At 39.1% G+C, this 26,153-nt stretch overlaps 5 protein-coding genes across 11 annotated transcripts in view; 2 read left to right on the plus strand and 3 right to left on the minus strand.

The window, feature by feature from the left end:
- The window catches only part of fat1a (FAT atypical cadherin 1a), a 77,030-nt gene extending 73,901 nt beyond the window's left edge, over positions 1–3,129 (plus strand). For 2 of the 4 annotated variants that reach the window (XM_053677319.1, XM_047152139.2), the window contains exons 27-29: positions 198–257; positions 588–623; positions 1,541–3,129. In XM_053677319.1, the coding sequence (XP_053533294.1) occupies positions 198–257; positions 588–623; positions 1,541–2,088 (644 nt within the window). In that variant the 3' untranslated portion in view covers positions 2,089–3,129. The remainder of the gene's footprint in view (positions 1–197; positions 258–587; positions 624–1,540) is intronic. The other 2 variants (XM_053677320.1, XM_017461445.3) reach the window with 2 other exon arrangements.
- A 1,022-nt stretch (positions 3,130–4,151) lies between these two features.
- LOC108260950 (uncharacterized) lies at positions 4,152–8,052 on the minus strand. Its single transcript, XM_017461696.3, has 2 exons — positions 7,929–8,052; positions 4,152–6,650 (listed from the first exon to the last, which is right to left on the minus strand). Exon 2 carries the CDS (start codon positions 6,640–6,642, stop codon positions 5,161–5,163), a length of 1,482 nt encoding a protein of 493 aa, XP_017317185.1. The 5' UTR covers positions 6,643–6,650; positions 7,929–8,052; the 3' UTR covers positions 4,152–5,160.
- A 1,000-nt stretch (positions 8,053–9,052) lies between these two features.
- LOC108260949 (uncharacterized) lies at positions 9,053–11,710 on the minus strand. 2 transcript variants are annotated; one of them, XM_017461694.2, is made up of 2 exons: positions 11,636–11,710; positions 9,053–11,092 (listed from the first exon to the last, which is right to left on the minus strand). In XM_017461694.2, the coding sequence occupies exon 2, from the start codon at positions 11,085–11,087 to the stop codon at positions 9,567–9,569; it is 1,521 nt and encodes a 506-aa protein (XP_017317183.1). In that variant the 5' UTR covers positions 11,088–11,092; positions 11,636–11,710; the 3' UTR covers positions 9,053–9,566. The 2 variants fall into 2 exon arrangements, with proteins under 2 accessions (XP_017317183.1, XP_047008098.1); XM_047152142.2 differs by lacking the exon at positions 11,636–11,710 and adding an exon at positions 11,188–11,536.
- A 2,286-nt stretch (positions 11,711–13,996) lies between these two features.
- LOC108260474 (uncharacterized) lies at positions 13,997–16,826 on the minus strand. Of its 2 annotated transcripts, none has more exons than XM_017460797.3 (3): positions 16,737–16,826; positions 16,416–16,481; positions 13,997–15,529 (listed from the first exon to the last, which is right to left on the minus strand). In XM_017460797.3, exon 3 carries the CDS (start codon positions 15,525–15,527, stop codon positions 14,496–14,498), a length of 1,032 nt encoding a protein of 343 aa, XP_017316286.1. In that variant the 5' UTR covers positions 15,528–15,529; positions 16,416–16,481; positions 16,737–16,826; the 3' UTR covers positions 13,997–14,495. The 2 variants fall into 2 exon arrangements, with proteins under 2 accessions (XP_017316286.1, XP_017316287.1); XM_017460798.3 differs by having other exon boundaries at positions 16,718–16,741.
- A 1,128-nt stretch (positions 16,827–17,954) lies between these two features.
- On the plus strand, positions 17,955–24,954 carry casp3a (caspase 3, apoptosis-related cysteine peptidase a). Of its 2 annotated transcripts, none has more exons than XM_017461513.3 (7): positions 17,955–18,099; positions 18,368–18,608; positions 19,817–19,959; positions 20,832–20,960; positions 21,389–21,564; positions 21,847–21,958; positions 22,048–24,954. In XM_017461513.3, exons 2-7 carry the CDS (start codon positions 18,535–18,537, stop codon positions 22,275–22,277), a joined length of 864 nt encoding a protein of 287 aa, XP_017317002.1. In that variant the 5' UTR covers positions 17,955–18,099; positions 18,368–18,534; the 3' UTR covers positions 22,278–24,954. The 2 variants fall into 2 exon arrangements, with proteins under 2 accessions (XP_017317002.1, XP_053533310.1); XM_053677335.1 differs by lacking the exon at positions 17,955–18,099 and adding an exon at positions 18,221–18,244.
- The last annotated feature ends 1,199 nt before the right edge of the window (positions 24,955–26,153 follow it).

The raw sequence follows: 26,153 nt of genomic DNA on the forward strand, positions 1-26,153 counted from the left end.
TTATATCGATATATCGCCCAGCCCTAGCTTTCTCAGTGTGGTGGGGGAGGAGGGGGTTATTCAGCGTCGCAGTGTCGCATCATGTCATCGTAGTCGTCTTAACTCCAGGTGCTTCTTCAATGTCCTCACACTAACGTTAGCTCTCTCTCATCTGCTCCCTCCATCCATCCATCCATCCCTCCTTCCCTTCCCTGAAGCCTCCATAGTGACTGTAATCCACCTGGTCAGCTCGGCGGCTGGCTCGGTGGAGACGCAAGGTACCGTTTGTTTGATTGTCTCGTCATCTCCATGAGTATTGTTGGGTGGGAGATTTAAAAAAAAAAAAAAGATGCACGGACGCTATGTTTATTTAATCCGGCATGTCTCCTAAATAAATCTATAAAGAAAAAAAAAAAAAGACTTCACACAGTTCACTTATAAAGATTATGAATATTGACGTGTCTGATTAAGTCAGTGGCGTCCTTGTGTCCTTGTGATGTCCTTTCTATATTTCCTTCTTTTTCTCTCTGTGTCCTTTTTTTTTATTTAAATAAATAAAAAATTAACCTTTTCTTTCCTCTGTATCTGCTGCTTGCTTTCGCCTAAAGAGTCACTCCCGTCTCATGAGCTCAAGAACCCGAGAGGTGAATTGAATTTTTTTCCGCGTGTTTGCCTGAAGCCCTGTGAGTTCTCCCCGAACCTGCATGCAGTGCTGTGAGAGAGGGAAAAAAAAGAAAAAGAAAAAAAGGAAAACAAAATCGGTTTCCTAATAAAAAATGAAACGAACACTAATACGATCATTAATTCATGCTAACACGCCCCTTGTAGCTTTGTTATGTTATTAACCAGTGGCTTAATTCTTAATCTTTTTATTATTAATAATAATATTATTATTATTTGTGTCATAGCACAGTAACTTGTATAGTAAAGTGTCATAATATATATTTTTTTAAGTTATTATAGAAAACTACTCCCGAAAAAGACACTAATGAGACTGAAACCATTCCGAACCCGTCTTCAGTCAGCATCAGTGTTTTGTTCGTTTTATTTTCATCTCTTTGTGTTGTGTATGATGCGTGTATCCTGTCTGAGGATTTAACCGTGTGATCCTGCATGATGTTTAACCGTACGCGTTCGCCGTGTCGTGTCGTTTTCGCCCTGATGATAACCGTCAGATGGAGCTGTCCTGTACAGGATTTTATTTCAGTTCAGCAAATTCAACCTCCTTCTGTTTGGATTCCAGTGAAAACGAATCTTGATTATTTATTTATTTATATATATATATATTTTCTAATCAAATTCTCCAGTAACTTTGCATAACGATTTATATCATCCTGATTTAATCCTGTCTTGGAATGAATTAGAATGTATTACATTAATAATAATTAATGCACTAGTGATGTTACGAATTAGTTGAACTGAAAAAAAAAAACCAACGACCCAGTATGTTGTGTTCGAAATAAATCATTTTTAAAAATCGTCGCTAATTTAACCTTAACGTAACAATATTATCGTGACGCTGTAATGTCACGGTTTGACGTTTTGTCGTTTCGTCCTATAGGGTATCACTGGGACACATCTGATTGGATGCCGAGTGTTCAACTTCCTGGAATCCAGGAGTTTCCTCAGTATGAGGTGGTGGAATCTCCGCCCACCCTGTACAACGACCCCGCCTTGCTCGACACGGACTATTACGCGGGCGGCTACGACATCGAGAGCGATTTCCCGCCTCCGCCCGATGACTTCCCCGCCCATGACGACCTGCCTCCTCCTCCGCCTCCGCCCGCATCGTACGACACGCTCGGCCCCGCCCCCTCTAGTCCTGGAGGATCATGGGTACGCCAGCGCCCGCCATTACCCCAGCTCTACACGCTCAGCCATTACCTCCCTCACCACCAGTACCCGTCGTCCGACCCGGACCAGCCGAAAAGCGGCAGCATCGCGGCTGACGACATCTCGCTGTCGCTGTACGCGTCCACGGTGTCATGCTCGGACGTAGAGGAGTCAGAGGCGCCCATGAGCGACTGTGAGAGCGGCGCCGAGGACGGGGCGCAATTTCGACGGCTCATCGTACCGCCGCAACCACAACAACAACACACCGAAGTCTGACACTGGATCCATAAAGAGTAAAAATCAAAAAGTGCCTGAAAATTAAACCTTATGCAGGAGACTGTTGTCGTAAACACACACACACACACACACACACACACACACACACAAGATTCACACAATACATCCAAGCGCACACATTCTCTTAGACGTGGACGTATTCAAGGACGATTTCTCCTCTGGAGCACAGCAGCTAATTTCCATAGGAGTCGAGAGGACCCGAGTGTGTTCAGGTGTGTCTCTGCCTTCGCACGATGTCACACCACGATATAAAATTCACACCGTCTTGTTTCTTGAAAAGAAAAAAAGCGTCATTTCGAGCGATAGCTGTCTGTGTTTGTGTAGATAAAACCATGCAGTCTGTTTTTGTTTTGTTGTTTGTTTGATTTTTTTTTCTTTTTTCTCAATTATTACAAATGCTCATTCGTTTGTAATGTAAATGGTACTGTACAGTTTTGATTTTAAGGGTTGACTAGTTCTTTTTGTAGATATTTTTATTTTTCAAAAAAAAAGAACCAATGCAGAGAGAAATAAAGAATGAAAGGGCGTGTCGTTATCAGCTTCGTGCTGCACAACAGAAAGAGGGGGAAAAAAGATATACACAATGGTTGAAAAAAATAAATATATATATATATATATATACATGTGTGTGTGTGTGTGTGACCGTCTCCACACTTCCTGCTCCGCTCCGATGGGCGTCTGCGTTATTATCGTGATGTCAGATTCATTTTCTTGTGGGGTTTTTTTTTTTTTTTTTCTCGTATGTTCGTTTGTTTGTTTTTTTTGTAAAACTTTTGAAACTCCTTTATTTTTCCACCAAGAAAAGAAAAAAAAAAAAAACGAAAAGAAAAACGGGACCCGGTATATTTATATTGCGAGATGAAGTGTGGACTCGTGACTTTTTTCAAGCAAACGCTCGTGTGCGAGCGATGCTTCGGTCTTGTTTATGATTTTTTTGTTTTTTTTGTTTTGTTTTTTTAAATACTGCCACTAGCTTAATCGCTTTACTACTGGCAATAAATTATTCTTAAAAATACCAAAGCTTGTCTCTTTCTTTTTATTCATTTATTTATTTTTACTTCCCTTGAGACGATCCCGAAAGCGAGGGACGGAATTCAGGAAGCGATAAATCTTATCTTCAGTGTTGAGCTCGACCGTCTGAAGAACCCCTACAGAACCCTTTTCTATACAGCCTTGTTGCTACGCATACACAGAACGGCTGCCGCGTGTGTATCGTGCGGTCGTTTTGGAGCGTAGCTTGTGCACGTCCTCAGAAACGAATGCTGCGTGATTTGATTGGTGCGATCCTGACATAAACGCTGTAAATGGCGGGGCTCTGTAGTGCGACGTGACGGTCACGTCAGCACCGGAAACGTACTCTGTTTACACAACAGTATTGGTTTAATGACCTAGCTTTGGTCAGGTGTACTGTCCAGACAGATGTTCCAGTGCACGTCAGGGAAGTTTTATCCATCGCCCTGCCCCCTCGTCCTCCGGATTATTCACATAAGGTACACCAATGACTCCCTGGTGTGCATAATTTTTTAAATCGTAGTTGCACCATTGTAGTGACCCGATCTGCGTTTTTTTATATTGTATATTACTAAAAGCCAATATGTTAACAATTCCGATGTCTAGCTACCTTGTATACGCTTTTTTTTTGTGAGGGGGGGTCGTTTAATCAAATTTACCTTTAAGAGTCGCACTTAGGTGGCTGTGTCCGTCGGATATATACGGTACATCAATCACCCACGTCTATGGGAGAAAAGCTTAACGATCAAATCATCCCTCTGCTAAAAAGGTAATTCAATCAGAATGACAGTTTAATGTGTTCTGGGTATTCGTAACGAGTTTGTAATGAGTTTGTAATGCGCTCTAATGAGTTATGTGTTATTCAATTACACAAGGTATAAAAAAAATCAGGCATTTGTTACATTACAGATTGCATTTAGTGTGTGTGTGTGTGTGTGTGTGTGTGTGTGGATCAACTCCTGTTTCCTGAATTCTGTGATGGAAAGTAATCACGCAAAAAAAACAAAAGAAAAAAAATAAGTCATTTCAAAATCATTTTATAGATTTATTTGGTACAAGGAGTCATATGAATGTCATATCAAATGATATTTATAAAAAGGCTTAGACAAGGAAAGTAATTATTGTTAGTACGTACTAATAATCTAACGTTAGACAACAAGAACCGCTCGTTACGGGACGACTAGCGATCCCGTAATCCGTATCCGACGTAGAGCGTTGTCATGCAGGAGGAAGGAGTCTTAAACAAACAGGCCGGTGTCACGACGGATTCGTCTGCGAGATGTGTTTTCAACAGGCATCGAGAGGGTTTCGATTTGGTGGTATGCCCAGACTCCTGGCAAGAAATCTCATCTATAAAATTGGAGTGGTGTCCTCGGAGTGGAGATAATTGGTCGGTTAATATTGCAAAAGCGCATTATATAAGAATTCTGTCATGACAAGACAAAAGAAGGATTTGGATCAGTTCTACAAGCAGGCTAATTCTGGTTATAGACCCAAGAGGTTGCTTCATTTGACCTGAAACTGCTGTGTTCGATACGGAGGAAGGAGCTGCATGCGAGTAAAAACAGAAACACACAGAACTGAGAACAGACTAAAACTGACAAGCACTGTTAATGTTCAGGAAGAAAAAATTAGGACAAACAGATCAGGATCTAGAGAAACTAGCTCTCGTTTGAAGTCTCGAAAAGCTAGTCCTAGACGTTTGGCTGTTGTTTGACGGTTGGAGATTCGTCTCAAGGCGCAGAGACTTAACGTCGAGAAAACTGAGACGTATTAGACCTTATTTATTTTTATTTTTTTTACCGAGACACATCTTGTAACCTAGAAAACCTGGCTATTTGAAATAGGTGAAATTTGGTGGTCGGCTATACTCATGCTCCGGGGGCACAAAGACGAAGGGTCTAGAAAAACTCTTAGAAGTTCACATTAGACACATTAGTAGACGTTCTTGTGAACTTAACCCTTAGAAGTTTAGCTATTGTCTGAAGATCCTGTTTATAAAGAGATCATAGTCTAGAAAACGTAGACGTAGAAGGTTGGTTATTGTTTAAAAGTTGACGATTCCTCCCAGGGTGCAGTTCGGGCTTTCTCACTACTGTAATGCGTGGTCAACATGAATCGAGCCTGGACTCCAGGGCCGATATTCACACTGGACTCATACTGATAAATCTCAAAACCCAAAGGGCAGCCATCTTCTGAAATCTTCTCGAAGGATTTAGTCCATGCGTATTCTTTGTATTTGTCATTATCATCTGCCTTGCTCGTATAGAATCCCACCCAAGCATTGTTGAAGACGTTTTTCCAGTTTATGAAGGTTTTCTTGATGTAGAGTCTGGCACAGGCGTAGCCATCTTTAGTATAAAGCTGCAGGCCGCCCTGATAACCTCTGATATTAACCGGAGGAATCCCGTTGGCTTCGTCGAGCTCTGGACCTTTCCAGACAGCCGTGTAGTACGTGGTTGTGAAGAAAATGTAGTAACTTGTCTTTTCACTCTGTACAAGCTGTACCTGAAGGCCAGGATTTAGAGGCACGCTGGTGTCTATGGATCCGTACGTCCTTCCGTTCAGTGGATAATCTTTCAAAGGTTTTGTATTGGTTCTGCCCTTATAAAGGCCGATTTGTACCTTCGTTCTTGCGACGTTCTCGGGTATTCCGCTCCATGTGATCTTTGCATACCCTCCTGAAGTGGATTTCACCTCTAGTTTTGCTTTGTTGCCCATGACGTCATTGATACCTACGGAGGGTCGAGAGCAATTAGCATTTGGATTAGAAGTTGGGTTCGTTGCGAAGGATGATGCTCGTGAAAATATATCAAACCTCGAGTCTATGTCGTAACCAGCCAGAGTCAGAAACCATTCCAGACCTGGAATATTTGGATATATCGTTAATACTTTGGCAGCCTTTTGTTGGTGATTCAAGAACTCACACTGGCTAAAGTTCAGTCTAGGATCGCTTGAATCACATTTTAGATCAGTACCGAGTTCTTGAATTTGAATCAGGAGCTGAGGACTGATCTCATAGGTCCAGTCTGGAGCGTAGTTGCTTCTTTGGCTGTCGTCCTTATGATATTCTGTTATATACACCTTCTCGATTTTTGTCGGATTGCTCTTCTGGACTCGAATCAGCACTCGGTCTAGGTTTTTCCGAGGCGATTCCGTCGAATGATGGAAATCGTACGTGACGTAGAACGGTAACATTCGAGCACTTCCGCGATCGAGGTCACCCAAAGAGTAAAAAAGGCTTTCAGAAGAGTCGAAAGGCACTCCAGGGACGATATCTTTATAGCAGTGTAATCCATAGCTGCCTTGTCCTGGGTCGAAATGAAGCTGCATCTCTCCACTTGAATCAACTTCGACATTGTTAGCAAACCAGTGCAGGAGCATGAGGCCATGTCGTGGGAATTCTCTCAAAGCTGTTCTTGTGCTTTTCAAGTCCTTAATGTCTTTCAGGGTCTCGATGGCAGCAGTACTGGTCACGATCAGGTAGAAAAGGAAACCACAAAGCTGTCCTCGCATCTCCATTTTGAAACCTACAAAAAAAAAAAAAAACGAGAAAGCAGGGAATTACTGATACATTATGATTACAGGATCAGGATCAGTGATGTTTGGACTACAACGAAAAATCCGACAAAGACTGGTGTTGCTTTGATCTAGCTATGGGCGATTAATAGGATTCATATATCAATACTTTGTGCTACGTCGCTTTGCCCAGATACCATCTCTGAGTCTTCTCCTATAACGCTGATGATGTTGGAGAATACATGGCGAGGGATCTGAGAGCATTCCTCCATACAGAACCTCTCCAGATCCTTCACATTTCGAGGTCCACGCTGGTGGACTCTCCTCTTCAGTTCACCCCACAGGTGTTCTATGGGGTTCAGGTCAGGGGACTGGGATGGTCAGGGCAGGACCTTGATTTTGTGGTCAGTAAACCGTTTCTGTGTTGATTTTGATGATGTTTTGGATCATCGTCCTGCTGGAAGATCCAACCACAGCCCATTTGAAGCGTCCATGATGCCATGCATCTTCACATAATGTCCAGGTCCTCTGGCAGAAAAACAGCCCCAAAACATTAAAGATCCACCTCCATATTTAACCGTGGACATGAGGTACTTTTCCATACGGCTACCTCTCTGTGTGCTCCAAAACCACCTCTGGTGTTTATTCCTAGTCTAGAATAATCCCAACTTCATTTTGACTGCAGTTCAATCCATCCAAATCAATCAACAAACCAACAAACTGGTAAATCTGCTCTTAATAACGTATAACCTCATAAAATATGCTGAATTACTGAATTCAGTGTGGGCTCTAAGGGCTCCAAGAAATAAATATGCAGCTACATGTTTGTCCAATGCGTTCAGTACTTGGATTAATGTTCGAGCACAAAGTCCATCGTTAAAATCGTTCACTTCACCAGTCGACTACAAATCAGCGAGGATAACCGGAAAACACGCCTGAGGATGTTTCATTTGCGACATGTGCGGGTTTTTATAAATCCTTTCAATATCAGGCATTTACTGTATGCGAGAATGTGAATAATGGGCACATTAACATCCAAGCAAACATGTGCCATTGTGTTGGCTTTAAATATTAATATTGAAGATACACAAAGCTCTAAATAATGCAATAAACACAAAATGTGTGTGTGGGGTTTTTTTTTTGTTTGTTTGTTTTTTTTGTCTGGAGTTTAAAAAAAAAATAAGTATATATTCACTACAAAGGCATGACCCCATCAACACCCCCACCCTTTTTTTTTCTTAAAATTATTCAAATAAGTGAATTCTGATAATAATCGAATGAACACATACCTGAAGTCGGGATAAACAACACAGTCAGAAGTTCGGTGTCTTCTAGTCTTTGGCTACAGACTGTTATATAACTATGAGTCAGAGGGTAAAACAACCCAATAACAGGAAACAGTCACATGCTGACCGTGGTGTGTCTTTCAGTCTGTAAAAGTGTGTTAAAACTTAAAAGATAACTATTATTATTATTATTATTATTATTATTATTATGATTATTATTATTATAGAATAAAATCAGCTTATGGAATCCAAAACCATTACTATGCTATTTATAGGTATATATATTCTAATAAAGTCGAGAAATATAAATTACAATGTAAAAAAAAATATTCATTTAAATGTTATAATATAATAATAAATATACCAAACATTTTTACCTTGCGACTTTAGGAAGTCAATACAATAAATGAAAATAAATGGTATATTACGTCTCCATTTATGTTCCCGATGTCTGTACTTCCTCGTGACTAAAAGTTGAACCGTATTAAAGAACACTGAACGATCCGTAGTGGAGTCATGTCATTTTCAACTTATTGTTATCAACCGTTCAGTAATATTTAGTTTTTCCTAGATATTGGCACTCATTTGGTGACCATATCGAAATATTTCGTTAAAATAAATAAAGAAGTGTGTAAGTAAACGTGGTGTTTGGACTGGTTTTCTTTTTGGTCGTTTCTTTAAATGATCTTTAGAGATATTATATGAGACGTGCCATGAGCCCAGACTACAACTCCCATAATCCTCCTGATTCCTAATGACACTCACCTGTTCACCATCACACACCTTTCAACTAGTCCATGTGTTACTTTATGAACCTCTCCTTCCAGCAGTATGAAGTCCTGCAGGTATGTTCACTTTCTTTTTTGTTTAACGTCATAAAGTGTGTAATAAAGTGTGCATTTGATTGTTTTGTTGTTGTTGTTGTTGTTGTTGTTTTTCTGTCTTGAATGTCTGGAATATTCAATATTTTTGCACTATTTCTAGGTCACGATTTAAACTGAAGCACATTTTGATATCGGCCTGAGAGTTTCTTACAGCACTTTATAATAAATAGAAGATTTTAAATCGTGTAATTGTACACCACCGTGCTGGAGAATAACCCCGTTGAGACAAGAGAGGGAGCCAAAGACATATAAATTATTTTATTCGCACATTAGAACAGTTCTAATATCGACTACAAGCCTTTGTAGACATCAAGCATTTGCCAAAGTGAAGAAAGTGTAAATGTAAAAAAAAAACTAGGATTTCAAATTTAGGAATAACTTTATATTAATAAAGTGCTTGACAAACATATGGTATCTAATTAAAAACCGATGAATCTGACTTTTTATCCATTTATAGTTACGTTTAATGTGTACTGTCCATGAAAAGTGTTGCATCCTGTTCTTACTCGCATTATAGCAGCTATAAACACTCATCCCCTCACCAGCCCCAATCACAGTTGCACTAATTTTTGTGATAATTTGCTTTCTTATTTATTTATTTATTTATTCATTGATTGATTGATTTTTATTGTTTCTGCATCAGTTCATTTCATTGGAATGAAACCTGACAGCTAAACATCATTTTCATCACATGCTAATTTGTTTCCAAGACAGGGTTTTCTTATGTATTATATATTATATGCTCTGCTCTAATCAGTTATTCACTCTCCCAAGGAATAGTGCGAGCTTTGACGGTTGTAGAACTAAACCTCCTGAAGAAATAACGAGTGGAGAACAGAAAGCGAGCTTGGACTCCAGGTCCGATACTCATGGATGACTCGTACTCGTAGATGAGATATTCTTTAGTGTTGTCAACTTCCGTGAACTTTGTGACCCACTGATAGGATTGGTATTTGTTGTCGGGATCTTCAGAGCTGCCGTAGAAAGACACCCATGAGTTGGCAAACTCTTTTTCCCAATAAGTGAAGGATTTTCCGATATATATCCGAGCACACGCGTAGCCATTTTTGGTGTAAAGTTGAAGGCTTGCGTTGTAGTCCGTGATTTCGGTAGGAATCGCTCTGTTTGCCTCGTCAAACTGTGGCCCTCTCCAAATTATTGCGTAACGGAGACCGATGAAACCGTACTCGAAGGCCAAGCTGAACGTGACCAGACGTGGATGAATTCCGTGATTCAGCGGCAGGTAGGTGTCGTAGGTTCCCGAAGTTTGGCCGTCGATGTTTGTGAACCTCTCGATGTCACTAGACGCGTCGCTACTGAACAGGACAAGGGTAGTGTTCTGTTTCAGGATGTTTTCCGGTAAACCGCTCCAAATGATTTTTGCGTAGCCATCTTCTGTGGATTTCACCTGGATGTTTACTGTACTGTGGCCTTCACACAGTGTCTCAGGAGCACTGGAGGTTTGGCCATGCTGGGTTGGCTCATCATTTGAGCAGGACCAAGTATTCTTATGGATCCTGTACCTGTCCTCTATGTCGTATCCAGCCAGAAACAGAACCCACCTCACACTCGGGTCTTCATAAATAGTCTGAAGACGTTTGTCAGAATATTTCAAGTGTTTGAGAAGTTGCTCTTTGGAGAGGACAAGTCTAGGATCATCTGAGGTTTGAGCGCCAGTCACATGTGATTCCAGAGCTTGTATTAAATCAAGAGGGTTTTTGAGAATTTGTACTTGCATCAGGAGTTTAGGACTGATCTCATAGGTTTCATCTGAGTCGTAGTCCACCTCTTGCTCATTGCTCACTGCTTGTGTGATGTACACTTTGTCTGCTTGGCTTGGGTTGCTAGTCTGCACTCTGACGACTATGCGGTCCAGGTCTCTCTTGGGGTCCTCGAAGGCATTGTAGTAGTCTTGTGTGACGTATGGAGGCAGCTTGGTTCGGACCGCCTCTGAGCTGAGCCTGCCCAAAGAGTAGTACGCTCTGTCACCTGAGTCCTCCAAGTGCGGAAGGGTGCTATTTCTATTGTTGGTGTTTTTATAGTCGTGGAAGCCATAGTCCTGTCGTGCAGGATTAAAATGAAGCAGGATGTCTTCTGCGTGATTGATGGAGATGTGGTTGGCCAGCCAGTGCAGCAGGAAAAGACCGTGGCGTGGGTACTCATGACCAAAAGTTTTGTTTTTTAGATCATCGAGTTTGTGTAAGGTCTCAATCGTGGCAGCACTAACACAGACAAAGACGAGAGCGAGGCAACACGGGGACCTCGTCCACGCCATCATGAATGCTGCGCACAATTTAAAACAGAAAAGCAATCAAAGTATTGAGCATTGTCACTCTTTTTTTATTATTTTTTTTTTTTTTTACATTTTAATTGCCTACCTTATCAATATTTGCGATGTATTCACACTGTTCAGTGGAATTCTATCGGTTAATTCAGTCATTTAGACACTTGGAGACCAATCCTCAAGAACGAGCACCATGTGCTTGTTGAACATCTTTTTCTTTTCTTTTTTTTTAAATGGGCATTATTATAGAGGAGGTTTTTTTCCCTTCTATTCCTGAACGCGCTTTGTAATAAACAATGTGCTAAACAGACTCGTACAGATGTGACGTTTGGGTCAATGAACTTGTGGTCACTGAACATTTTCCCTTCAAAAAAAGGAACGAGATAAGGTGACCATACAAGTTATTTAAGTTATTAAATACGTACTTAAACCTCAGTACCTTCAGCGACAAGCAAATAATGATATATCTTTTTTTTTCCCCACATGATGGAAATTACAATAAATCAAGACACAATAATAAGAAATGAATATATTGGACTTACCTGAAGTGTAAGTGATGAAAATACTCAACCTGTTCCCAAACAATAATCTACGCCAACTGGACCGTGTTTCAAAATCGAACCTCAGCTCAAGACATTTACACTTACACTGCGAAACATGATGCGGACATTTTTTATTTAGTTCATTTCATGGAGTTTTTTTCCCCCCTCACCTGAACACCTTACACTAGAAACAGTTCGTTGTTCTATGAACGCATGTTTGTGAACATATTGTTGGATTTGAACGTGTAAGTGTATTTTTAAAGAGTATTAAATGGAATTTTTGCCCATTCCTCAGTACAGGGTTTGCGTTTGGATTAAAGATCGGCTTCATTTCCATGACATTTTCCTCTCATTGTAATGATATTTGGAAGGTGACACTTTCAAAGTAATCCTGGTCCGATGGAAGCACGTGGCTGGTCTTCGTAATCTGTGAACTCTTTTACTTCTTTTGTATAATTAGCCCAACCGTTTCCAGTGTGGCACTTTGAGTATCCGTGATTGCTACATATATCTGTACATTTCTTCCCATCGGGTGTGTAACGCTTAGTATTCCGATCCACTTGTCTACTCTGCAAAAGTCGTGTTTTTATTTATTTGCTATTTGATTTTTTGCGATTCGAAACGGCAGGCCCGCAGGTGACAAAAAACTTTTGGACCAGTCATATGTTTGTTTGTTTTTTGTTAGTCAGTCCCTACACCAGTCATATATCTGGTCCTTCAGCAACAGGTTTGTGCGCATCATCAACCTATATGTGCTGAAAAAAATTATATAAATGATACATGACCGTTAAACCTAGTTGGCAAAAACAGACATGGACCTCAGTTCCTGTAAGTCCACCTCCACCTCCACTGGCCAGGTTTCAGGTGTTTACCAGTGCTGTGTAAACAGTCGCGCTGTTCCAATCTGCTGTGTCATGTTGACAATAACAGATTTAAAGTTCAGAATTAAATCAATTTGATGAATTGTCCTGGGCTCATAATAGTAATTTCCTAAATGCTTCCCTTCACTAACTTATTAAGCCATTTTTTCCCCCGGTGTCCTCACCTGCACTCGTATTAAAAACAGCAGACTCTTCAGAACGCATGTCTTGATGCTTTCCCTGCATGCAACAATCTGTTGTACCTCGGTGGTCATGTGACAGAACTTAACGTTCCTACAAAAGAGTAAGCTCAAACTTAAGAACTTGGTGAATCTCAGGGTGAATCAGTTCCTTGTGACCACCTGGCACAGATTATCCACATATCTAGTTTGGTACTCATTGGTAATTACTCGTTGTTAATTAGTTCAGTTGACGATTTAGTTGAAATGTTGTGAGCTGATAGATTTCCTCAATCAAATGTAAAGAAGTGTTGCTTTCTATCTCAAGTTCTTTCGTTTTAAAGTAACAGATACTGAGTAGGTATCATTATGCTGAGTAGGTTCATTTGAGCAAAGAAGCATATTGCAACATGTTGTACCGGGTAGTTACTGGTTCCTCTGACACCGAGGACAGACAGAAGACCTTAGGAATTCTGAAACAACCCCCAACAACAGAGATACAGAGAATTTCATTAGATCAGATGTGGTTCTATAATTTCCTAAATTCACTGCTCCAAAGAGTTTTCAGAAATACTGTGTATCATGTAGAAACAACAATTTGCAACAATGTGGTTTCGGCCACAAAACGACCAACTACATGACTACAACTACAGCGCCCATCAGCCCCAGCACATCACATGACCAGGTCAAATGCCTCACTGATCACTCACCTGTTTCTTGTTCTTAGCACCCATATTTAAGTTCTGGTTTTTGTTGTTTGACTTTTGTTTCCTGGCTGTTTCTTGCTTTGTATATGATTGCTGTTATGTTCGTTTCGTTTGTGATTTTTATTTAATATTAAATAGCCTGTACTTGCGTCTGCGTCCACCTCATATCCCGGACAATTTTTCCTTCTCTACTGCTCAGTATGGAACATTATTCTTGAGTCCTTTGAAATAACAGCGATTCAGGCTCACAACATTCAATTTAAGTATAAACAGGTTTTTGTTTTGTTTTTTAATGTTCATTGTGTCATTCTTTAATAGAAAAAAAATAGTCATCATTGGCAAACCACAGTGGTATAGAAAGACTCAAACATTTCAGTTATTGGAAAATAATCACCTTTGGGGTGGTAACTGTTAACTCTGGTTCTTTACACCACCCCTTTTGTGGATTATTTTGTTTACTGTAACAGCACAAGAAATGAAGTGTTTTACTTTCCGTTATCTTCTTAACTGATAGAAAAGTGGTGACCTTTTGTAGAGGTGGAGATTCTGTCGCCGAATTCAATGCGAATATTTTCCGTATTAAAACACAAAGTCGTCAGGGAAAGAAGACTCCGCTAGACGCTCATCTCATTTTATTACAAAGTAATGATATAGAAATTTAAATGCGTTTTTATTTGACTTCTATAATCAGGTACATTTCTCTGTTGCTTGAAGCGAGCTAAAACATGAATTGTATGTAGTTAATGTCATCAGTGTAGCGATGCACATTTTAATCAGCTGTACTCACACAAACATTTATAGAGGAGGATTTTCATGATCAGAAGCTACAATACTCTTTTAGCTCAATTATCATTCACAATGTCTGTGTGCCACCAGTCTTCAGTGAATCAAATATACTCATGAAGAAGCATGCTAGGTGGGTCTGTAGCTTCAGGTAGCTAGCAGAAGTTCATTATAAACCTTGTTAAACGACATCAATGGTGCATAAGCAAGCTTCATTTTAGATATAATGGGATATAGGTAATCATTAGCTGAGAATCAACAGATTATGTTAGTTTCTAAAATAAAGCTATTATCGCTCACGTCCACAAAAACCTTGGCACATCACTTCATATTAACTGTATACACTCTCATTAATTTTCAAAGAAATCCTGGCGTGACGCCAGAAGCTCTCCACAAAGGCCAATTGGACAAACCTGTCTGGAACGCTGTACTCCGGTATGTGCACCTGGGCCAGTTTGGTGCTCCTCCCACTCTGGGCGTGTACATTCACCACGATTTGCAGGTTATAGTATTGCTCACCTTCTTCATTCACCAGCTTCTGTACCTCAAACCTGAGGTTGTCTGAGGTGATCAGCTTGGAACTGTCCTGTGGGTTCAAGTAGGTATTTTTCCAGCGTGCAATGAAGTTGATTATCTCGTTCTTCCAGGTGGAACCTTCACTAGATATTGTAAACTCTGGCTCAAGGTTGAACTTGATCTGTTTTTCATTCTTTGCATCCTTCCATGTGCAGGATATCACAGTATTAGTGTCTTTTTTATTAATTTCAGGGGTGATATACGTGCATTCTCCATCGCTGATGCGTCCGCAGTAGTCATAACCTGAGTTTGTGAAGCACCAGGTGTAACCGGAGTCGTGAGTGCCACAATAGTGGTCCAAGCGGCATGGCTCATTCTTGTACGTGACATCAGGTAGTGGAGAGCAGTAGTCCCACCCTTCATCCGTGTGACACCAGTAGTATTTCTTTCTCTCATCATACAAACATGCATCCCAGCACACACTCATAAGGGACGAACCTTTATACAACCTGGTCTTTGGTTCTGAAGTATTTCTCAATAAACCACAGTAACCCCAGTTGTCACCCTTAGTATAGCACCAACGGTAAGATTTGCCATACTTCCCACAGGGATGGTCCTCTCGACATGGCTGGCCCGTGTAATCTGTATTCTCTTCTGGTGAGCAATAATCCCATCCATTTTTAGTGTAGCACCAGTAGTAGTATTTTTCATGCTTGCCACAGGTGTCATCACACGTAATCCCATAGGAGGAGCTGTAATACTTTATAGCGTTTTTTTGTCCCTGAGTCCAGCCAATAAGAATGATGAACATCAGGAACTGGGGTAGCGTTTGTTCCATTTTCCCCATTTCTGGAGTCGAAAAAGGAAGAAGAATAAGAAGAAAACAAACAGGAAGAATATTTGAAAAAATTTTTGCAACCACAGTATGCTGCAATATAGTATTTTACAGGCATGTGAAAAAATAAGTACACCTCATGGATGTTTGCCATTTTTTTGACGTATTTGGACACAAAAAAAACAACCATTTCTATGGGGTGTACTTATTTTTTCACACGACTGTACACCATAACACCATCGAATTCTTGATTCTGATTAGTCAGAAATTGTTGAATAATTTTATATAAAAGTAGAATTAATATAATGGTACTTCCGGCTGCAAGGCGAATCGGAGGTTTATAGTAATATAATACGCTTGATCTTCATCAGCTTCATTCAGCACCTTATCTTACAATCTTTAACACTAAATGTTTACCGTTTTGCGAAGTAGTCTCCGGTGTCCGTGCTTCGTAACAGTCAGCGGTAAAGCTGTAATTTTACGAGAACTGTAAGCTTTCCGAGATTTACGCTTTGCGGTTTCTCGGTAACATGGCAACCTGCCAGAGGTGACTAGAGGTTTACGGCTGTTTATATCGGCTATAACGTAAGTGAGAACAGGAACTAGCTTGTTTCCTAACTATAAATGTATAGAACAGTTAGAAATTGTCATTCGTTACTAAATTAAAAAAACAAATCACTATAGTTGGTAAATTGCTGTAGTACAAGTAGAATAAAACACTCTGGGAAGTGCTTCTATAGGGAAAATAATCAACTTCAGGGTTTTATTCCTTACTTTATGATTAGACCTGAATATTAATCAGTGTAAACACACACTGGGCATCTGGAAAGTTCTGATTTATTACAGAACACCATTTGTACTTTAGGCGCAGTGAAACCGCTCAATTAAACAAATACCAACCTTGTGACCTCGCCAAACACGAAAACCCGTACTTTCAGCCTTTCACACAATAACACAAGTTTCCTCCTGGAAAACATTTGCAAGTCACCTTTATTTAAGTCATTAATATCTACGTTTGTGTCAAATATTTGAATTGTTAATTACATTTACAAATTTGCATTTGATTGATAACGTAATACCGAATCATCTGATGATCTGGAATTCAGAAATCTGTTTCTGATATTTTACTTCACTACATACACAAATACAGTTAACTAAACACATTTGCATTTATTTATACAATATAAATATATTAGCCAGACCTTAACCTGTGGCACTTACGTAACTGGTGCTCGCTTTGCAAAGACGCACAAACATCAGTGTATTTGTAGGGTATGAGCAAAAGATCTCTTTACTGCGATGAGAGAGGCGGGTCTTAATGAGCCAATCATTAATGATGCGCAGTGATGGTTTGTGTCATGATAAGGTACATTTTAAGATCGGGTTACTCTTTCTCCCCTAGCGCTAATCGAAATGTTCCCTGTTACAATAACGGCAGACAATTTACATCACAAATAAGGAATGTATTTGAAATAAAAACATAAGAGGCTTGAAATTTGTGGAGCTTGAAGTCTCGTTTACCACCAAACATCCCTGCGAAAGACCGTGCAAAATGATTTAGTGCAACCACAATTTCTCCAATTCGAGTAGTTTTCCTCAAAATTTTTTAAAAAATAAATAAAAATCACAAAAAGCTCCACAAGTTGCGTCGCAAATTTAGAAAAAAGCCACAGTGTTTTTGCCCTCATCGATCACATCAGCAGACGCATTCTCTTTGACTGATAAAATTAGATAACAAGTCGAAATCAGGCTCATCCATGGGTCTATTTATTAACAATAGCACAATTTATATGGTGAGGAGGCCTTTAATGTAACACTGGGTTTTGGCTACTTATGAGCCAACATGTCATAGTCTTATAGCATGGTTATGCAAACTACTTCCATTTTTACAATCATCCAAGCAATATGTTAGTTGGCCAACTATTAGGAATATATATGTAGAATGTAAAGAAAGAGAACATATCATTTCATTTCACTGTACTCACAGCCAATAGGATTTTTATTTATTTTTTTAGAATAAATAAAACGTTAATAGGGTCGGTGTTTCCTTTTCATTCTGTATACATAAAAATTTATTATTATTATTATTATTATTATTATTATTATTATTATTATTATTATTGTTATTATTATTATTGTTGTTGTTATTATTATTATTATTATTAACAACAACAACAACAGCAATGTTCCTAAATTAATTACATGCATGCAGGTGTTTGTGTTCCTCATACTCATTATTATCACTCACTATGAGCACTGATATGTGCTCGTCAATGAAGAAAAAGATGTATTTTATTATTCAATTCCGACTTTTTTGGTTTCCTCCTTTCATCAATTTTGACTATTTTGGTTGCCTTCCTACATTACCCACAATGCCATTCGACTACCCCGCTTTTCATCATTTAGGGGTGCAACGGTAACGCGGACGCTGTAGCGGGAGCAGGGAATTCTGGGTAGTGTAGTCTATTATATGAGTCCACTTTCTAGACTTCCGCGATACACAACATACTGACGCTAACGGTTTTACTGGGCAGCTTTACGATACCGGAGACATTTCTAAAGCTGAAACGCTTTATAGTTAATGGTAAGATTTACTCTAGCAGTTAGGAAAGAGTTTACTTTTTGTTGGTAGGTTTTGTTTTGTTACGCCAGTTCAACAACGACAAAGAAAGACTGGATGCAGCTGGCGTTGTAGCTTCCTTATGCACCGAATAAACTGTTTAAACCTTGTACGTGCTGAATATAGACATGACGTTGGATAGCTGATGTTTTGAACGCATAATTAATGTGCAAAAATATTTTTAAAATGGTGTTGATTTGCTTTGTGTTATTTGTTTGTTGTTTACATATAGCTGACGTCACACATCTCGTCTTTCTCCCGGAAGTTGTTATTGGTCGAGCGCTGAGACAAAGGAATAACGGTGAACGAGACGAGGAATTTGAAGGATAAAAAAACCCTGAAACCTGGTTTCATTTGGGAATAAAGAGTAATTAAAAAACAACAACAAAAAAACACGCCATGTCTGAGAATCTGGAGAAGAGTGAGGCGTCGAACGGAGACTGCGCATGCGCACTGGGCACGGACACGCCAGAGTAAGAACTTGACTACTGTTGCTAAACAACGTTTCTCTTATTTAATTTATCAGTTTTAATATCATTTTAAAAATTTGTTTTCAGAATTAAAACAAACCATGTAAAGTGTATATTAATGGATTGTTTTTTTGTTAGTTTGTTTTGCAAGTTTGCTTGGATGATAATATGCAAATGAGGCAGTAGATCCATGTGCTAATTTGCATATCATTAAAATGCATTTTGCCAAAAAAAAAAACCATTTCGCTCCTTATTTTTTAGCTCACTAAATGGCCAGGCCATTACACAGTTTGTTAATATGTATTGTTTTTTTTTTGTTGTTGTTTTTATTCATTTTTTTTAAACACACCTACAACAAGCATATAATTAGCGATTTGCAAATATGTGGTAATTTGCATACCACAAAAAAACAACTATTTGCATAAAAAATCTTTTAAAGTTTGTTTTAGATAAACAAGTTAGACCTATATAACAGTTTATTAAACTGTTTTTTTAAGTAATAAATGTGCACACACCTCAAGTACTTAATTTACATAAATGAATATGCAAACGAGGCACTGAATTTACTAATTTGCGTATCACATTTAATTCACGCCATGTTGGTTTAGATCACCAATTAGTCAGACTTTAACGACACAGTATATTCTTTTTTTTTTTTATTGCAACGCGTTTTTTTTTTTTTTTTTTTTTTTTTTTTAAATGTAAAGATCTTTAATGTATTAAACAAAACCAATTGTCACTGATCTAATTTTGTATATATGATTTTGTTTCTGGGAAACAAATTGATTTCCAATTAAATATTTATACTAGGTGTAGTTGCTTGTGTGTGTGTGTTTCATGTTCATATCTTTATGTACACTTTGTGTTAATCTTTATTTGGATTTTTACGAGGTCATATCTACCTGAAGCGTGAAGTGGGTTCATATCTTTGTTTGCAGTGTGTGCCGAAGATAATTTCAGAATAAACCGTTAGCGTTACAGCGCAGATCACGTCAAGGAGTGTTTTATTCCTTTTACAGCAATTTAACAACTGCTCATTTTTATTTTGAAAAAAAAAAGTCACACGTTTTATCTATTTATAGTTACGTTTAAGCTAATGTTGTGGAGCATCTGTAAAAAGAGAGGTTCTTGTTTTCATTATAGCAGCTGTAAACAGTCATTCCCTCAGAAATGGTTTGTTTTGGTGATTAGTCCATGTTTCTAACGTGCAGTGCCGGAGGAGTCGAGGCAGGAGGAGGAGAGCCCATGCAGGTGGACGCCAAAACCTCCGCTTACAACTACAGATACAGCCTGAGCTACAACTCTATCGGCCACTGCATCATCATCAACAACAAAAACTTCCACAAGAGCACCGGTAACACATTCATATTTTTTATATTAATTTCATTTTTTATTTTTAAAAAAAAGTACAGTACAATTTTATGGTACAGTCAGTACTGTTTATTTCTGTAATAAAGTTCAGGGATATTTTACTTTGAGCGTTACGTTTTCATTCAGTATCAGTTTTTAAAACGATCTGTTCATTCATCGGTAATCGCCAGGTAGGTACCGCCCACTTAGTTATCAGGATTTCACCACAGTCTCAACATTTTAAAATTGAGCAATTAAAAATTTCGATCCGAAACTGATACATTTCCGTAAAGCTGCTTTGTGACAACGTGCATTGTTAAAAGCGCTATACAAATAAAACTTTTATTGAATTATTTATCGGTAAAATCCAAAATCGCTCGACCGCTATAAAACACTATTTATATAACATCATCATTCAAGCTGCTAATAATGTAAAATAAGCACGAGGAACAAAAATGATATAATAAAAATGGCATATGACAAGGCCAGGAAGTAAAACTTAGACTAAAGCAAAAAAAAAAAAAAAAAAAAAAGACCTGTAAATGTTATTGTAAATATCATACGTTTTCAAATTACTATTTTTTTTTCTGTTCTTTTCCCTCCTCTGTGTATTTCAGCTTCTTGCTTTTTTCCTTCAGGAAATGCAAACTTAATGGTATCCATGCCTGAATTAGAGACAATACGAGTTATTAACCATTAACCTGGCGAAACCATGCATCCGCCATGTTGAAACCGTGACAGTCAGACACTTACTGTCGTGTGGAAGCTTCAGGAACAGTTTTGCTAGCAAGTTTCTGATTTTCTGACGTTCGCCATTTCGGACGTTACCTTTCTGAAGTAAAGCGTTCTAATCTCAATTTTCCGACCAAAAACAAGGCATGAACCAGCGCAACGGGACGGACGTCGACGCCGCAAACGCCATGAAGACTTTCGGGAAGCTGGGCTACAAAGTGAAGGTGTTCAACGACCAGACCGTAGATCAGATCAAGAAACTTTTAGCTGGAGGTAAGACTGATGGAGTCGAGGTTTTTTTTTTTTATATATATATGTAAACTGTAGTCGCGTGTGGTGTGGTTGTGTCCAGTCTTCGAGTTCTCGTCTGTCACATGGCACTACGTTCAAAGTAAACGTAGCAAAACCATCGCCTTTGTCAGATCTCTCTATGGTCGTAGAAACCGTAAAACGCCACCTTCTTTAATTGGCGAGAGGAGACATTCTCACTGTAAGAAAACATTAACGTTGGGGTTTCACGGAATTGTATTGCATTGTTGAATTGGATCGTTGTGTTGTGATGATGTGGCGTTGTGCCTCTCACAGCCTCTGCATTGTGGTATCAGATTTGCTAGTTGAGATGTGGTGTGTTGGGACTGGTGAGATCCTTACAGAGAATTAAAATTGTTTGTTTTTGTGTTCCCTGTGTGTGTGTGTGTCAGTTGCCAGGGATGACCACAGTCGCTGTGCCTCCTTTGTGTGCGTGTTGCTGAGTCACGGAGACGAGGGCGTGTTCTTTGGGACAGACGGTGCGTTGGAGCTGAAGGCTTTGACGAGTCTGTTCAGAGGAGACCGCTGCATATCGCTAGTGGGCAAACCCAAACTCTTCTTCATCCAGGTGTGTGTGTGTAGGGTTATTGGGTTGAGGTGCACACCGTGCATACTGTATTGTATTGTACAAGGATGGGATTTTTCCCCCTTGTAGGGACATTTGGCTTGTCCCCACAAACAAAACTGCTTTTTATTATTATTTATTTTAAAACCTAAAAGAGCCAAAGGTTTTCCTTTTAAGGAATGAGTTATATTTAGTTGTAGGCATAGTATTAAATAGCTGCATTACGGCATTGGAAGGTCCTCATAAATATTGTAAGAGTATAAACGTATGGTTTTTTTTCATCAGGCCTGCCGAGGTACAGAGTTGGACCCTGGCATTGACACTGACAGTGGCACAGAGGATTCGATGAAAATCCCAGTGGAGGCTGATTTCCTTTATGCATATTCTACAGCACCAGGTACCCACACACAAATACACAAACAATGTCCTTATAATCACTGCACCTGAAAAAAGTGTCAATCGCACACTGGCTTGTGTGTGCTGTAGGTTACTACTCGTGGAGGAACACGCAGACTGGTTCGTGGTTCATGCAGTCCCTCTGCGAGTTGCTGAGTAAACACGGCCCACAGCTGGAGCTCATGCAGATCCTGACCCGCGTCAACCACAAGGTGGCGCTGGACTTCGAGTCTGCTTCCAGCATGCCTGGCTTCCATGCCAAGAAGCAGATCCCCTGTATTGTGTCCATGCTCACCAAAGAGATGTACTTCACTCCTTGAATGTAAACACACACTTATGTAATGGGGATAAGGGTACAAACAGGCACATTTATTTTATTTATTTTTTTTTTAATAGGATGAATGGGGATCTGGGGGTGGCGATATGACAATATATTATTATTTTGGTAAATTGCGTCACACTGTGGAATATTTACGCGGAATATTACGGATGTAGGCAACATAAAACGAGTTTAAAATTTGGCTGTATACTTTGCTTCTTGGTTTTATTTTTAAAGTAAGGCCATCCGTCAATCAACCTCAGTGGGCGGGATCAGCTCTCAGCCTTGGTTTATGGAACAGGAAGACAAAAGTAATCCTTTTTTTTTTTTTTCTCATGCCAGATTTAATGCCTTATTTTTAGGCCTTATTTTGAAATAAAACCACTATAATGTCTAGATAAATACATTTGAAAAACAGTAGCATATAAATGCTACTACCTTCTTGGAAAAAGGGGTTCCTCGTAGATTTTTTACATTTTTTTGGATAGTTAAGGATCTACATTGAACCTTTTAAGGTGCTAGATGTACAAATCCCTGACTGAGGAAAGTTCAGAATATTTCAGTGTCATTTTAGAAAGAAACTTTGAGAGTTTCTTGGGGGCGAACGCCACTTCCAGATTACTTGAATATTTAACTAATAGGTCAAAATTTCACTTCATAACCTGCCCCCTAGGGGTTAGAGTTTGGGATGAATGTTTTTTTTTTGTTTGTTTGTTTTTTTTTTTAAATCTTTAGACATATATCAAATAGGATTCATTAGGAAACGGTTGAACATTGCAAAATGAGCCATAAAGGTCTTGTTAGGGCACTAACGTTGCAGGTAGTTAGCATTAGACGTCGCAAAAATGGCATTTGTTACAGTAGATATGGATTGTCATGGGGTTTTTATTTTTACATTACGATTTTGTGTATGTGTAGTTGTGGCGTTACTCTTTCACAACAGGCTCTCGGACATTTTGTTTCGTAATTGTTTTCCTCACATCAACTAGGTGTGAAACAAAACTTAGACTGCATATACGAATCACAACGAGTAACTTAAACAAAAAAGATATTTCCTATGATTGTTATACCACAGTACACGCGCTGCATTCCTCAACTTCATTCAATCTACTATGCTCACTGTTAAAACGGCTAAATTTGTCAGAACGCTCTTGCTAGGCAGCTGGCAAGCACAGCCAACTAATGACTGAGGCTATTCTGTTAGCTAGATACCACATAAAGGCTTTATACAGACAACGTAAGGGCAGTGTGACAGTGAAAATAAGATAAAACTGTTAAAAATGTCTACATTTTCCTCAGATGTGCTGGTAAATTACTAAGAAAATGCTCCATATGACCAAAACCCACACAGTTGCACACATGTAATTACTTAGCATTGGCCGTTAACGTTCAGTGGGTTCTGGTATGTTGAGAAATGTCAGCGTTGCATTATGACTTGGAGCTTTATTAACATTACCAGTAATGTGGGTTGTTGGTGTAGAATTTTCTGGTAAACATTAGATTATTGGTGGTTTTATTACATGAATGGCTCAAGTAACATTAACAAGGATTTGAGTCATTATACCAGCAAGGACAGGAGCCTAATATAATTCCTTCAAAGGAAGTAAGGCCACACAAATTGCCCAAGAAAATTGTGTGTCTTGTCAAATCCTGAGACACAAAGTCATGAGGAAGGCAGTATTGGACCGCAGGACGGTTTTTGAGGTTTATCCAGGTTCTGTTACAGGCCTCTCTCAGGTTTCTCTCGCCTGCGCGCAAACCTTTTTAAGAACTACACCTTGGTCACTGTGGTCAGTCTTTGCTGAATGTGTCGATTTCATTTCATTTGAACCTGAGCTGAGCCTTTATCAAATACTTGATCGTGCAGGAAAACCTGAATGACTTTTTTTAAATTTACTTTCGATACCCGAACTCCAGTTAAGTCTCGTTTTGTAGCATTTATTATGATGTCTTTTCCCCCACAGTGATTGAAAGGGAGTTTTGTATATGTACGTTATTGTTGGATTTTTGGTTGCTGAACATCATATTGTGAACCTGCAGCTTTATTCACCCGTAGTAGAGTTTCAACGACTATCAGCGTTTTATAAAACCAGCTATTAACAGGGCTAAAACTAATCAAATCAGGGAACTATCAAATGTGGCAACTGCGTGTTGTGGGATCTAGATATTGGTGTATATTTGGTGCACTAATACGAAGTTCTTGACTGAAGCTTCCTTTGGGCAAGAAATCTTTGCATTCAGCTAACATTTCATGCATTTTTATCCAGGATTTGTCTTTATACTGTCAAGGTGCTGGTTTATATGTGTGTTTATATAATCCATGGCATTATATGATGAGCCATAGACTCTAAACTAATCAGCCAGTTGAATTTAATCATGTAGTGTTTTTGTGGAACATGACCTTAGACAAGACCTCAAGTGTCCCTTTACTTAACACTTACAAGTGTCTTTGCATGGACGGACTATCATATGATGTTGGCATGAGCCAAATTAGCCACACGGTGTACGATCCAGACCAGACTGGTTTAAACAGCAGGCACTGTAAACATTTTTTTATAGTAAAGCACCAGTTCCTGTGTTTGCTTTCTGTTCGTGAGGATGTGTCTTGCACTGCTTGCATTTGTTGCTTGTAATGGATGTCTTACATGGGATAAATAAATGGCATTTCTTTTGTGCAATAGCTGAATTGTGTAAATCTTTAGTTCTACAGGAGGACTTCCTGTCCTGGGGTTACTTTTCAATGAGTAAAACTCTTATCTACAGGTGCAGTTGTGGCCAGGTTTTAGGCTAAACATCTATCCTGAGAATCACTATATCATTTTATATTTTACCATGGGTATTCTTAAAAAATGTATGGCCAAAAGTATGTGGACACCCCTCTCTGTAGACAAACGTTGGCTGTAGAGTGGGTCGTACACTGAAGAGCTCAGTGACTTTAAATGTGGTACTGTCATAAGATGTCATTTTGCTGTTATTGTGAAATGGATGCGCCTAGGAGCAACAACAGCCCAGCCACAAAGCGGTAGAAGACGCAAACTTACAGAACCGTGCCGCCTCTGGAAGCAACATAAGAACTATGTATCAGGAGCTTCATGAAATTGGTTTCATGGCTGAGCAACTGCGCACAAGCCTAAGATCATGATGCACAATGTCTGGGTTTGGGCTGGAGTGGTATAAAACCAGTGGACCACTGGACCAGCCCTCCCCAATTCGGTGTGGAGGAAGTCCAGTGGTCTGCACAGTCCAGTAGTCTGCACAAATGTGCATCGTATGAAATGTTGATCTCGGCTGACTAAAATAGGATTCCACTGATTATTTATTTTAAACACTGGTAATGTATTCTTCACTACAATTTATGGGAATGTTTCAGATAAATCACTTTAAACGTTATTAAAAAGCTACTAAGTCTACCTCACCAGTCCCAGCCTGCTATAGCTACACTTTACCTCAGAAATACATCATACTTAAAGAATGTTTTTGCAATTATTCTGAATTAATGTGTGATTCCATTTAACATCGTGTGCTGGAAACCTGCTTTTATTTCATGTGTTGTCGAGAAAAGAAAAAAAAAGTTTAATGTTTAATTTTAGTTGCACTCAACCCTGTCCAATAGCCAAAACGACTCTTCAGATCTGCGAGTCGGCTCCGTTCGTTCACCACAAGCAGTTGCTTCAAGTAACCGATTCAGGAACCGACGAACGGCAAACGACACACTCGGCGTGGATGTATTTGGTAAAAGGTTTTAAAAGGAGTATAACTTTTTGTTTTTCAGTCTGTCAATTTCTAAATTGACGTGTTAATTATTTCTATTTATATTAAATAATTATTGGGCTGTATAAAGTTGAGGTAGTTTATCAAATAAATTAACGTTGTCGAG

This window comes from Ictalurus punctatus, chromosome 29 (genome assembly GCF_001660625.3).
Source record: "Ictalurus punctatus breed USDA103 chromosome 29, Coco_2.0, whole genome shotgun sequence".
NCBI classification, from domain to species: Eukaryota; Metazoa; Chordata; class Actinopteri; order Siluriformes; family Ictaluridae; genus Ictalurus; species Ictalurus punctatus.